Below are 15,543 nucleotides of genomic sequence, written 5' to 3'. Positions count from 1 at the left end.
ACTGTGTGTCCAGCTATTGTGATGCTCCTTCTTGGTAGGCTTTGTTCATCAGATTTGAATGTGCCAAGACATCAAGCCTCTATCCAGGCCCCTTGCTGTTCTGTGCCCGCAGCCCCCACACAACCTCTTATAAAGCCGGGCAAGAGTGCAATCTAGAATGTAGCCCAGGTTTCTGGCTAGAGTACGAGAGAGAGGGAGAAAGAGAGAGAAAGAGAGAGGCAGAGAGAGGCAGAGGCAGAGAGAGAGAGAGAGAGAGAGAGAGAGAGAGAGAGAGAGAGAGAGAGAGAGAGAGAGAGAGAGAGAGAGAGAGAGAGAGAGAGAGAGAGAGAGAGAGAGAGAGAGAGAGAGAGAGAGAGAGAGAGAGAGAGAGAGAGAGAGAGAGAGAGAGAGAGAGAGAGAGACACAGGGAGAGACACAGGGAGAGACACAGGGAGAGACACAGGGAGAGAGAGAGGGAGAGAGAGAGAGAGAGAGAGAGAGACCGAGAGAGTCAGAGACAGAGACCGAGAGAGTCAGAGACAGAGACCGAGAGAGTCAGAGACAGAGACCGAGAGAGAGAGAGACCGAGAGAGAGAGAGACAGAGAGGGAGAGAGACAGAGAGAGAGAGAGACAGAGACAGAGACCGAGAGAGAGAGAGACCGAGAGAGAGAGAGAGAGAGACCGAGAGAGAGAGAGACAGAGAGAGAGAGAGAGACAGAGAGAGAGAGAATAAGAGTGAGAAAGAGAGGAATGTCAGCACCAAAAGCTTGGCTAGTCTGAAAAGCAACAAATGGAGAGAGGGAAGAAAGTGAATAGATACCCAATCCGGATTGAAGGAGAATAGATACCTAATCCAGACTAAAATAGAATAGATATCCAATCCAGACTAAAAGAGAATAGATACCCAATCCAGACTGAAGGAGAATAGATACCCAATCCAGACTGAAGGAGAATAGATACCTAATCCAGACTAAAATAGAATAGATATCCAATCCAGACTAAAAGAGAATAGATACCCAATCCAGACTGAAGGAGAATAGATACCCAATCCAGACTGAAGGAGAATAGATACCCATTACATGATTTTTCATCACTTTTTTCAAAGTTGTTATTTTATGTGATTGTTACTGAAGGCCATTACTGTGGACAGTGTACTGTGGACAGTGTACTGTGGACAGTGTACTGTGGACAGTGTACTGTGGACAGTGTACTGTGGACAGTGTACTGTGGACAGTGTATTGGCACTCAGACATGCTGTCTCGCCTGACCTGGGACTGCTAGAAGAAGAAGTCTAAGGAAAGGTTAAGAGAATAAAGTGTTTTTTGTTCATGTCCATGGTAGCCTCCCAAAGGGCACCCCTCTTTCCTATATAGAGCACTACTTTTGACCAAAGCCTTATGGGCCTTGGTGAAAAGTAGTGCACTATATAGGGAATAGGGTGCCCTTTGGGAGGAAGACCATATTGATAGGTTCCTTGTCAGAACCTTGGCAGCATCTGTAGTCTTTTAAGACACTTTTAAGTTAAGCAAATCCCCCCTGGCCTTTTCTCTATTTACCACGAAGGAAGTGTTGTTCCTCGGCCGACATTAAAAATAAGAAGTTATTCTTAACTGACTTGTCTAGTTAAATAAAAAAAATATGCCTGCTTCTCTGATTATTCAAAATATTCCATGTTTTCCATTGCAATATTCTGTCAAAACGCCAAATATATACACTGAACAAAAATAGAAACACAACATGTAAAGTGTTGGTCCCATGTTTCATGAGCTGAAATAAAAGATCCCAGAAATGTTCCATAGACACAAAAAGCTTATTTGTCTAAAATGTTGTGCACAAATTTGTTTACATCCCTGTTAGTGAACTTTTCTCCTTTGCCAAAATAATCCATCCACCTGACAGGTGTGGCATATCAAGAAGCTGATTAAATAGCATGATAATTACACAGGTGCACCTTGTGCTGGGGACAGTATAAGGCCACTCTAAAATGTGCAGTTTTGTCACACAACACAATGTCACAGATGTCTAAAGTGTTGAGGGAGCATGCTGACTGCAGGAATGTCCACTAGAGCTGTTGTCAGATAATTAAATGTTAATTTCTCTACCATAAGCCACCACCAACGTTGTTTTAGAGAATTTGGCAGTACGTCCAACCGGCCTCACAACCGCAGACCAAGTGTAACCATGCCAGCCCAGGACCTCCACATCCGACTTCTTCACCTCGGGATCGTCTGAGACCAGCCACCCGGACAGCTGATGAAACTAGGTTTGCACAACTGAAGAATTTCTGCACAAACTGTCAGAAACCGTCTCAGGGAAGCTCATCTGCGTGCTCATCATCCTCACAGTGCTCATCGTCCTCACCGGGCCTTGACCTGAATTCGCCGTCGTAATTGTGGGCTCTTCATGGATGAATCCTGGTTTCAACTGTACCGGACAGATGGCAGACAGTGTGTATGGTGTCGTGTGGGCGAGGGGCTTGCTGATGTCAACGTTGTGAACAGAGTGCCCGACGGTGGAGGCGAGGTTATGGTATGGGGCAGGCATAGGCTGCGGACAACCACACAATTGCATTTTATTGGTGGAGATTTAAATGCACAAAGATACCATGACGAGATCCTGAGGCCCATTGTCTTGTCACTCATTCGCTGCCATCATCTCATATTTCAGCATGATAATGCATGACCCCATGTCGCAAGGATCTGTACACAATTCCTGGAAGCTGAAAATGTCCCACTTTTTCCGTAGCCTGCATACACACCAGACATGTCATCCATTGAGCATGTTTGGGATGCTCTGGATCGACGTGTACGACAGCTTGTTCCAGTTCCAGAGGAGTGGGACAACATTCCACACACAACAATCAAGGGCGGCAGGTAGTCTAGTTGTTAGAGCGTTGGACTAGTAACCGAAAGGTTGCAAGCTCGAATCCCTGAGCTGACAAGGTAAAAATCTGCCGTTCTGCCCCTGAACAAGGCAGTTAACCCACTGTTTCTAGGCCGACATTAAAAATAAGAATCTATTCTTAACTGACTTGCCTAGTTAAATAAAGGTTAAAAAAACCAACTCTATGCGAAGGAGATGTGTTGTGCTGCATGAGGCAAATGGTCACACCAGATACTGACTGTTTCTTTGATCCACACCCCTACATTTTTTAAGGCATCTGTGATGCATATCTGTATTCCCACTAATGTGAAATCCGTAGATTAGGGCCTAATTTATTTATTTCAATTGACTGATTTCCTGATATGAACTGTAACTTCGAAATAGCTATAATGCATGCTCCAGTTATATTCTGTCTGAAGGTCAATTCAGCTTGGGTGTTAGATGACAGTCTACAAATGACTGGAGCATGTAAAGTATGTAAACTATCTGAAATGACTGAATTATGTAAATCATCTGAAATGACTGAATTATGTAAACTATCTGAAATGACTGGAGCATGTAAACTATCTGAAATGACTGGAGCATGTAAACTATCTGAAATGACTGGAGCATGTAAACTATCTGAAATGACTGGAGCATGTAAACTATCTGAAATGACTGGTGCATGTAAACTATCTGAAATGACTGGAGCATGTAAACTATCTGAAATTACTGGTGCATGTAAACTATCTGAAATGACTGGAGCATGTAAACTATCTGAAATGACTGGAGCATGTAAACTATCTGAAATGACTGGAGCATGTAAACTATCTGAAATGACTGGTGCATGTAAACTATCTGAAATGACTGGAGCATGTAAACTATCTGAAATGACTGGAGCATGTAAACTATCTGAAATGACTGGAGCATGTAAACTATCTGAAATGACTGGAGCATGTAAACTATCTGAAATGACTGGTGCATGTAAACTATCTGAAATGACTGGAGCATGTAAACTATCTGAAATGACTGGAGCATGTAAACTATGTAAACTATCTGAAATGACTGGAGAATGAAAACATGTCCCGCTCAAACCCATCCCAAGGAACCTAAAGAACACCAACTGAGCGTCTGTTAGTTCAGTTTCACCAAAACCATGTAAATGCCATACTGTATGGATGGCTGTATGGATGGCTGTATGGATGGCTGTATGGATGGCTGTACGGATGGCTGTACGGATGGCTGTACGGATGGCTGTATGGATGGCTGTACGGATGGCTGTATGGATGGCTGTACAGATGGCTGTATGGATGGCTGTACGGATGGTGTGTGTTCCAGTAATAGTGATGACTAATTTATACAGTGTAAACAGCTTTATGAGTGACAGCTTCATGGAGATGACTAGATGTGTATAGTGAAAATGTATTCTTCTTTCTTCTCCAGGTTGAGGGAGGTGGGAAGGCAGATCTGTTGGAACACCCTCTGTTGCCAGGGGACCAGGTGGTTGTCATTAATGACGTGGAACTCAGTGGATTCAGGCAGGAAGCCGTCTCATTGGTCAAAGGATCCTACAAGACTCTCCGACTCACTATCCGCAGGTAAATAACACAAACCACCATACCTCTCATGCCGGGGCCATCTGTTCCTCTCCATCTGTCCCTCTCCTTCTGTCCCTCTCCTTCTGTCCCTCTCCATCTGTTCCTCTCCATCTGTCCTTCTCCATCTGTCCCTCTCCTTCTGTCCCTCTCCTTCTGTCCCTCTCCATCTGTCCTTCTCCTTCTGTCCCTCTCCTTCTGTCCCTCTCCGTCTGTCCCTCTCCTTCTGTCCCTCTCCATCTGTCCTTCTCCTTCTGTCCCTCTCCTTCTGTCCCTCTCTGTCTGTCCCTCTCCTTCTGTCCTTCTCCTTCTGTCCCTCTCTGTCTGTCCCTCTCCTTCTGTCCCTCTCTGTCTGTACAGTACCATACAACAGTACCATACGACAGTACCATACGACAGTACCATACAACAGTACCATACGACAGTACCATACGACAGTACCATACGACAGTACCATACGACAGTACCATACGACAGTACCATTTGACAGTACCATATAACAGTACCATATAACAGTACCATACAACAGTACCATACAACAGTACCATATAACAGTACCATATAACAGTACCATACAACAGTACCATATAACAGTACCATATAACAGTACCATACAACAGTACCATACAACAGTACCATATAACAGTACCATATAACAGTACCATATAACAGTACCATATAACAGTACCATACAACAGTACCATTTGACCTAGTACCATATAACAGTACCATATAACAGTACCATATAACAGTACCATATAACAGTACCATACAACAGTACCCACTAGACTAGAGTTGTCCATATAACAGTACCATTTGACAGTACCATAAATCTAACATTCTGTATAACAGTACCATATAACAGTACCATATAACAGTACCATACAACAGTACCATATAACAGTACCATTTGACAGTACCATATAACAGTACCATATAACAGTACCATACAACAGTACCATATAACAGTACCATATAACAGTACCATACAACAGTACCATACAACAGTACCATATAACAGTACCATATAACAGTACCATATAACAGTACCATATAACAGTACAATTTGACAGTACTCCTTCATCTCATATTGTCCTGATGTCTATAATGACCTCACCCCCCTCAGCTCCTTAGTCTCATATCGCCCTGATGCCTATAGTGGTCAGGCTTCAGCACTAACGATAACAGGCCAGGGGGTGTTGCTGGGGTCTGGTGTGTGTGTGTGTGTGTGCACGCTGGATGAAGGGATCATGGCTAAACTCCCAGGCTCTTAAAAGTTATCTCCACAACAGCAGCTCTGTGATATGATTGACACCCTGCAGAGGGTAAAAATAGGAACTCTTGCTGGCTAACCTTCTGTACCCACTAGACTAGAGCTGTCTGTCACAGGTACATCTAACATTCTGTACCCACTAGACTAGAGTTGTCTGTCACAGGTAAATCTAACATTCTGTACCCACTAGACTAGATGAGCTGTCTGTCACAGGTAAATCTAACCTTCTGTACCCACTAGACTAGATGAGTTGTCTGTCACAGGTAAATCTAACCTTCTGTACCCACTAGACTAGATGAGTTGTCTGTCACAGGTAAATCTAACCTTCTGTACCCACTAGACTAGATGAGCTGTCTGTCACAGGTAAATCTAACCTTCTGTACCCACTAGACTAGATGAGTTGTCTGTCACAGGTAAATCTAACCTTCTGTACCCACTAGACTAGATGAGTTGTCTGTCACAGGTAAATCTAACCTTCTGTACCCACTAGACTAGAGCTGTCTGTCACAGGTAAATCTAACCTTCTGTACCCACTAGACTAGATGAGTTGTCTGTCACAGACTAGATGTTGTCTGTCACAGGTAAATCTAACCTTCTGTACCCACTAGACTAGATGAGTTGTCTGTCACAGGTAAATCTAACCTTCTGTACCCACTAGACTAGATGAGCTGTCTGTCACAGGTAAATCTAACCTTCTGTACCCACTAGACTAGAGCTGTCTGTCACAGGTAAATCTAACCTTCTGTACCCACTAGACTAGAGCTGTCTGTCACAGGTAAATCTAACCTTCTGTACCCACTAGACTAGATGAGTTGTCTGTCACAGGTAAATCTAACCTTCTGTACCCACTAGACTAGATGAGCTGTCTGTCACAGGTAAAAATCTAACCTTCTGTACCCACTAGACTAGAGCTGTCTGTCACAGGTAAATCTAACCTTCTGTACCCACTAGACTAGAGCTGTCTGTCACAGGTAAATCTAACCTTCTGTACCCACTAGACTAGATGAGTTGTCTGTCACAGGTAAATCTAACCTTCTGTACCCACTAGACTAGAGTGTCTGTCAGTTGTCTGTCTGTCACAGGTAAATCTAACCTTCTGTACCCACTAGACTAGAGCTGTCTGTCACAGGTAAATCTAACCTTCTGTACCCACTAGACTAGATGAGTTGTCTGTCACAGGTAAATCTAACCTTCTGTACCCACTAGACTAGATGAGTTGTCTGTCACAGGTAAATCTAACCTTCTGTACCCACTAGACTAGATGAGTTGTCTGTCACAGGTAAATCTAACCTTCTGTACCCACTAGACTAGATGAGCTGTCTGTCACAGGTAAATCTAACCTTCTGTACCCACTAGACTAGAGCTGTCTGTCACAGGTAAATCTAACCTTCTGTACCCACTAGACTAGAGCTGTCTGTCACAGGTAAATCTAACCTTATGTACCCACTAGACTAGATGAGTTGTCTGTCACAGGTAAATCTAACCTTCTGTACCCACTAGACTAGATGAGCTGTCTGTCACAGGTAAATCTAACCTTCTGTACCCACTAGACTAGAGCTGTCTGTCACAGGTAAATCTAACCTTCTGTACCCACTAGACTAGAGCTGTCTGTCACAGGTAAATCTAACCTTCTGTACCCACTAGACTAGATGAGTTGTCTGTCACAGGTAAATCTAACCTTCTGTACCCACTAGACTAGAGTTGTCTGTCACAGGTAAATCTAACCTTCTGTACCCACTAGACTAGATGAGTTGTCTGTCACAGGTAAATCTAACCTTCTGTACCCACTAGACTAGATGAGTTGTCTGTCACAGGTAAATCTAACCTTCTGTACCCACTAGACTAGAGCTGTCTGTCACAGGTAAATCTAACCTTCTGTACCCACTAGACTAGATGAGTTGTCTGTCACAGGTAAATCTAACCTTCTGTACCCACTAGACTAGATGAGTTGTCTGTCACAGGTAAATCTAACCTTCTGTACCCACTAGACTAGATGAGTTGTCTGTCACAGGTAAATCTAACCTTCTGTACCCACTAGACTAGATGAGTTGTCTGTCACAGGTAAATCTAACCTTCTGTACCCACTAGACTAGATGAGTTGTCTGTCACAGGTAAATCTAACCTTCTGTACCCACTAGACTAGATGAGTTGTCTGTCACAGGTAAATCTAACCTTCTGTACCCACTAGACTAGATGAGTTGTCTGTCACAGGTAAATCTAACCTTCTGTACCCACTAGACTAGAGTTGTCTGTCACAGGTAAATCTAACCTTCTGTACCCACTAGACTAGAGTTGTCTGTCACAGGTAAATCTAACCTTCTGTACCCACTAGACTAGATGAGCTGTCTGTCACAGGTACATCTAACCTTCTGTACCCACTAGACTAGATGAGCTGTCTGTCACAGGTAAATCTAACCTTCTGTACCCACTAGACTAGATGAGTTGTCTGTCACAGGTAAATCTAACCTTCTGTACCCACTAGACTAGATGAGTTGTCTGTCACAGGTAAATCTAACCTTCTGTACCCACTAGACTAGATGAGTTGTCTGTCACAGGTAAATCTAACCTTCTGTACCCACTAGACTAGAGTTGTCTGTCACAGGTAAATCTAACCTTCTGTACCCACTAGACTAGATGAGTTGTCTGTCACAGGTAAATCTAACCTTCTGTACCCACTAGACTAGATGAGTTGTCTGTCACAGGTAAATCTAACCTTCTGTACCCACTAGACTAGATGAGTTGTCTGTCACAGGTAAATCTTGCTGCACAGCAGCATTATTGTTTCATCCATATTCACATTAGGATAGGATCAAGAATTTAGGTTTGCTAAAGGAAGATCTTTTATAGAAGCTATTTTAACACGCTCAATCATCGTTGGGGAACATCCCACACAGTTTGCCATGGGCTGAATCCAGACTAATATTCTCCACTGGTGGTACTAGTGCCACTAAGTTTTGCAGTTGGGACCAAACAGCCAATGATTTGGTCGCACCAATTGTTTTCCTTCCGGCGTCACACAGTAGAAAACATTAGTATCCTGGCAACGGGGGGTTGTTCTAAAACCATTCCCAGCTTTATTAAAACGTGTAATAGACTACTGTGATTGAAGAAGAAGGTTGTTTCATCATCCACTCCTGAGGATCAATCTACAATCTAAACTGGATGCCCTCAATCTCACACAAATTATCAATGAACCTACCAGGTACCTCCCCAAAGCCTTAAACATGGGCACCCTCATAGATATCATCCTAACCAGCTTCCCCTCTAAATACACCTCTGCTGTCTTCAACCAAGATCTCAGCGATCACTGCCTCATTGCCTGCATCTGTAATGGGTCAGCGGTCAAACGACCTCCACTCATCACTGTAAAACGCTCCCTGAAACACTTCTGCGAGCAGGCCTTTCTAATCGACCTGGCCGGGGTATCCTGGAAGGATATTGATCTCATCCCGTCAGTAGAGGATGCCTGGATATTTTTAAAAAATGCCTTCCTAACCATCTTAAATAAACATGCCCCATTCAAGAAATTTAGAACCAGGAACAGATATAGCCTTTGGTTCTCCCCAGACCTGACTGCCCTTAACCAACACAAAAACATCCTTTGGCGTTCTACATTAGCATCGAACAGCCCCCGTGATATGCAGCTGTTCAGGGAAGCTAGAAACCATTATACACAGGCAGTTAGAAAAGCCAAGGCTAGCTTTTTCAAGCAGAAATTTGCTTCCTGCAACACTAACTCAAAAAAGTTCTGGGACACTGTAAAGTCCATGGAGAATAAGAACACCTCCTCCCAGCTGCCCACTGCACTGAAGATAGGAAACACTGTCACCACGGATAAATCCACCATAATTGAGAATTTCAATAAGCATTTTTCTACGGCTGGCCATGCTTTCCACCTGGCTACTCCTACCCCGGTCAACAGCACTGCACCTCCAACAGCAACTCGCCCAAGCCTTCCCCATTTCTCCTTCTCCCAAATCCATTCAGCTGATGTTCTGAAAGAGCTGCAAAATCTGGACCCCTACAAATCAGCCGGGCTAGACAATCTGGACCCTTTCTTTCTAAAATTATCTGCCGAAATTGTTGCCACCCCTATTACTAGCCTGTTCAACCTCTCTTTCGTGTCGTCTGAGATTCCCAAAGATTGGAAAGCAGCTGCGGTCATCCCCCTCTTCAAAGGGGGACACTCTTGACCCAAACTGCTACAGACCTATATCTATCCTACCGTGCCTTTCTAAGGTCTTCGAAAGCCAAGTCAACAAACAGATTACCGACCATTTCGAATCTCACCATACCTTCTCTGCTATGCAATCTGGTTTCAGAGCTGGTCATGGGTGCACCTCAGCCACGCTCAACGTCCTAAACGATATCTTAACCGCCATCGATAAGAAACGTTACTGTGCAGCCGTATTCATTGATCTGGCCAAGGCTTTCTACTCTGTCAATCACCACATCCTCATCGGCAGACTCGACAGCCTTGGTTTCTCAAATGATTGCCTCGCCTGGTTCACCAATTACTTCTCTGATAGAGTTCAGTGTGTCAAATCGGAGGGTCTGCTGTCCGGACCTCTGGCAGTCTCTATGGGGGTGCCACAGGGTTCAAATCTTGGACCGACTCTCTTCTCTGTATACATCAATGAGGTCGCTCTTGCTGCTGGTGAGTCTCTGATCCACCTCTACGCAGACGACACCATTCTGTATACTTCCGGCCCTTCTTTGGACACTGTGTTAACAACCCTCCAGGCAAGCTTCAATGCCATACAACTCTCCTTCCGTGGCCTCCAATTGCTCTTAAATACAAGTAAAACTAAATGCATGCTCTTCAACCGATCGCTACCTGCACCTACCCGCCTGTCCAACATCACTACTCTGGACGGCTCTGACTTAGAATACGTGGACAACTACAAATACTTAGGTGTCTGGTTAGACTGTAAACTCTCCTTCCAGACCCATATCAAACATCTCCAATCCAAAGTTAAATCTAGAATTGGCTTCCTATTTCGCAACAAAGCATCCTTCACTCATGCTGCCAAACATACCCTTGTAAAACTGACCATCCTACCAATCCTCGACTTTGGCGATGTCACTTACAAAATAGCCTCCAATACCCTACTCAACAAATTGGATGCAGTCTATCACAGTGCAATCCGTTTTGTCACCAAAGCCCCATATACTACCCACCATTGCGACCTGTACGCTCTCGTTGGCTGGCCCTCGCTTCATACTCGTCGCCAAACCCACTGGCTCCATGTCATCTATAAGACCCTGCTAGGTAAAGTCCCCCCTTATCTCAGCTCGCTGGTCACCATAGCATCTCCCACCTGTAGCACACGCTCCAGCAGGTATATCTCTCTAGTCACCCCCAAAACCAATTCTTTCTTTGGCCGCCTCTCCTTCCAGTTCTCTGCTGCCAATGACTGGAACGAACTACAAAAATCCCTGAAACTGGAAACACTTATCTCCCTCACTAGCTTTAAGCACCAACTGTCAGAGCAGCTCACAGATTACTGCACCTGTACATAGCCCACCTATAATTTAGCCCAAACAACTACCTCTTTCCCAACTGTATTTAATTTTAATTTATTTATTTATTTTGCTCCTTTGCACCCCATTATTTTTATTTCTACTTTGCACATTCTTCCATTGCATAACTACCATTCTAGTGTTTTACTTGCTATATTGTATTTACTTTGCCACCATGGCCTTTTTTGCCTTTACCTCCCTTCTCACCTCATTTGCTCACATCGTATATAGACTTGTTTATACTGTATTATTGACTGTATGTTTGTTTTACTCCATGTGTAACTCTGTGTCTGTGTATCTGTCGAACTGCTTTGCTTTATCTTGGCCAGGTCGCAATTGTAAATGAGAACTTGTTCTCAACTTGCCTACCTGGTTAAATAAAGGTAAAATAAAAATAAATAAATCAGAGAGAGAGAGAGAACACCTTTCAGTTCTGGATTTTTTTGACCCATTTGTTCAGTCGTATAGCATTCTGGGACGACGGGTAGCAAGTAATGTGTGAAGCGAGTAGTGGAGGAGTAGTTTTTATCTGTATTTATTATGGATCGTCATTGGTTCCTGCTAAGTCAACAGCTACACCTCCTGGGGTTTATTATGGATCCCCGTTAGTTCCTGCTAAGGCATCAGCTACTCTTCCTGGGGTTTATTATGGATCCCAATTAGTTCCTGCTAAGTCAACAGCTACACTTCCTGGGGTTTATTATGGATCCCCATTAGTTCCTGTCAATGCATCAGCTACTCTTCCTGGGGTTTATTATGGATCGTCATTGGTTCCTGCTAAGTCAACAGCTACTCTTCCTGGGGTTTATTATGGATCCCCATTAGTTCCTGACAAGGCAGCAGCTCCTCTTCCTGGGGTTTATTATGGATCCCTGTTAGTTCCTGCCAAGGCAGCAGCTCCTCTTCCTGGGGTTTATTATGGATCCCCATTGGTTCCTGACAATGCATCAGCTACTCTTCCTGGGGTTTATTATGGATCGTCATTGGTTCCTGCTAAGTCAACAGCTACTCTTCCTGGGGTTTATTATGGATCCCCATTAGTTCCTGACAAGGCAGCAGCTCCTCTTCCTGGGGTTTATTATGGATCCCTGTTAGTTCCTGCCAAGGCAGCAGACATTCTTCCTGGGGTTTATTATGGATGCCCATTAGTTCCTGCCAAGGCAGCAGCTATTCTTCCTGGGGTTTATTATGGATCCCCATTAGTTCCAGCCAAGGCAGCAGCTACTCTTCCTGGGGTTTATTATGGATCCCCATTAGTTCCTGTCAATGTAGCAGCTACTCTTCCTGGGGTTTATTATGGATCCTTGTTAGTTCCTTCCAATGCAGCAGCTACTCTTCCTGGGGTTTATTATGGATCCTTGTTAGTTCCTTCCAATGCAGCAGCTACTCTTCCTGGGGTTTATTATGGATCCCCATTAGTTCCTGCCAAGGCAGCAGCTACTCTTCCTGGGGTTTATTATGGATCCTTGTTAGTTCCTTCCAATGCAGCAGCTACTCTTCCTGGGGTCCAGCAACATTAAGACAGTTATATACAGTTTAAAATATTACATGACATTACATTTCATAACAATTTACTCAAATCAAATCAAATCATATTTTATTTCAATACATTTAATGTGTTCCCTCAGGCCACTACTCCACTATCACGTATCTACAATACAACATCCATGTGTACGTGTGTGTGGAGTGTGTGTCTTATCATGTGTATGTGTGTCTGTTAAACTCGTCTGTGAGCTATTTTATCCTCATTTATAGGCTATATTATATTTAACTTTACTTGAGTGTATCGACAGATGGCCTGTACAGGTCCGTGACAATGCACTCGTCTTTTGGTTATTTTTGTAGCCTATTTCAGCTCTTTACAGAACACATCGCCTTATTGGACTTTTTCAACTTTAAGCTTGCCCTGCTAGCTGTGTCTAGCCTGCTTTGTTGTTAGCATTATGGCTACCGATGACTATAAAATGGATATCAATGGCCAGCCATTGACTGTTCAATGCTACCGCTGTGAAATGTTCACTAACCAGAAGGACAGAGTGGAAGACCGAGCACATAAGGAACAGGGGTATGTGTGTAAAAAGTGCCGTTGGTGTGACCGGATGATGGATGATACTGGGTTGCTGCAGAAGGACGTTCCGCGGCTATCCGATGAGCTGAAGCAGATGGAGAACCTCGTTGACGAGTTCACCAATGTAGCTATAGCCCAGGCTAAACGATCTGTCCCACTTCTCGGAGCAGGTGGCTTGTTCTACTTCACTTCACCACAGAGACTGGGCCGAGGTGGTTAAGCTACAGGGCCCGAGGGAGCTGTAACCTGGGCGGTCATTTCCTCAAATCAAATCAAATTTTATTGGTCACATACATGTGTTTAACAGATTATTGCGGGTGTAGTGAAGCACCCCCCTCTCTCCTAGGCTCGATCCCTCCCACCCCTCTCTCCTTCTAGGCAACAGAGCTCCTCGCTGCACCGTGCACCTCTCTCACCATTGGGGTAAGCTCCATGTGCCCTAGAGCTCTCTCTCGGAGCTCAGCCATCCCAGGCCACTGGCTCCGTGCGACCTGGAAATCCACGACCTCCCCCTCCCGAGATAGCCATTGTACGGAGTTCCATTGTACGGAGTTCCATTGTACGGAGTTCCATTGTACGGAGTTCCATTGTACGGAGTTCCATCGTACGGAGTTCCATCGTACGGAGTTCCATCGTACGGAGTTCCATCGTACGGAGTTCCATCGTACGGAGTTCCATCGTACGGAGTTCCATCGTACGGAGTTCCATCGTACGGAGTTCCATCGTACGGAGTTCAATTGTACGGGATGTAGTGGTTGATAGTAGGTTTGGGTGGTATCCAGATGTTCATATCATCCTACCGTCCTACTCTCATCCCGGGAATTGACGGTATTACCGGCTTAGTACACAAGGGGGCGCCAAGAAAAAAAATGCCAAAATAGCCCATTGGGCGAATAGCGAATTTCCTTGGAGGCTGCAAGCTAAAATGCTAACAAACTAAAATATATAATTGCAAAGACAGGCAATCCAGCTCATAAAGTTACACAAGTTACACTTTCGGAAAGTATTCAGACCCTTTCACTTTTTCCACATTTTGTTACGTTATATATATAAAAACTGCAATACCTGATTTACATAAGTATTCAGATCCTTTGCTTTGAGACTCAACATTTAGCTCAGGTGCATCCTTCTTCCATTGATCATCCTTGCGATGTTTCTGCAACTTGATTGGTATCCCACCTGTGATGAATTCAATTGATTGGACATAATTTGTAAAGACACACACCTGACTATATAAGGTCCCATATAAGGTCCCACAGATGACAGTGCATGTCAGAGCAAAAACCAAACCAAGCATCACTACAGACACTGGTTCGATCCCGGGCTGTATTAGGAGCATCGTCCGGATTTGTAAATAGAAATGTGGATATCATTCTGACCCCGATAACTACTGCCCAATTTCTAAACTATCTTGCCTTGCAAAAATATTAAAATCACTGGCAAACTCCCTTGTACAAGCTGAATAACTTATATGCTGGCTTCGAGGCAATGAACACTGAAGCATGCATGAGAGCATCAGCTGTTCCAGGTGACTGTGTGATCATGTTCGCCGCAGCCGACGTGAGTAAGACCTTCAAACAGGTCAACATTCACAAAGCTGTAGGGCATACGGATTACCAGGACATGTACTCCGAGCATGCGCTGACCAACTGGCAAGTGTCTTCACTGCCATTTTCAACCTCTCCCTGTCTGAGTCTGTAATACCAACATGTTTCAAGCAGACCACCATAGTCCCTGTGCCCAAGAACACTAAGGTAACCTGCCTAAATGACTGTAGCCATGAAATGCTTTGAAAGGCTGGTCATGGCTCACATCAAAAACATTATCCCAGAAACCCTAGACCCACTCCAAATTGCATACCGCCCCAACAGATCCCCAGATGATGCAATCTCTATTGCACTCCACACCGCCTTTTCCCGGCCCTGGACAAAAGGAACACCTATGTGAGAATGCTATTCATTGACTACAGCTCAACACCATAGTGCCCACAAAGCTCATCACTAAGCTAAAGACTGTGGGACTAAACACCTCCCTCTGCAACTGGATCTTGGGCTTCCTGACAAGCCGCCCCCAGGTGGTGAAGGTAACGGTACAGTGGGCCCACGGTTCGGTATGTATCACGGTTTGTGGGTCACGGTAACGGTACGGTTTCAGTATCTTTATATTTAAGAAAAGTGTGCGCTTCTCATACAGGGGACGAGTTTGCAAAATGTAGCTCTTCATCCCCCGTCACAGAGAGGTA

The 15,543-nt window shown here is 44.4% G+C and overlaps 1 protein-coding gene across 3 annotated transcripts in view; it reads left to right on the top strand.

Annotated features, from left to right (window-relative positions):
• The window catches only part of LOC112259485 (protein Shroom3), a 122,575-nt gene that overhangs the window by 19,942 nt on the left and 87,090 nt on the right, over positions 1 to 15,543 (top strand). For all 3 annotated transcript variants that reach the window (XM_042326435.1, XM_042326436.1, XM_042326434.1), the window contains one exon: positions 4,286 to 4,440. In XM_042326435.1, the coding sequence (XP_042182369.1) occupies positions 4,286 to 4,440 (155 nt within the window). The remainder of the gene's footprint in view (positions 1 to 4,285; positions 4,441 to 15,543) is intronic.

Source organism: Oncorhynchus tshawytscha, linkage group LG09 (assembly GCF_018296145.1).
Source record: "Oncorhynchus tshawytscha isolate Ot180627B linkage group LG09, Otsh_v2.0, whole genome shotgun sequence".
Taxonomy (NCBI): Eukaryota; Metazoa; Chordata; class Actinopteri; order Salmoniformes; family Salmonidae; genus Oncorhynchus; species Oncorhynchus tshawytscha.
The sequence above is the reverse complement of the archived record's forward strand: the minus strand, read 5'-3'. Positions and strand labels throughout refer to the sequence as shown.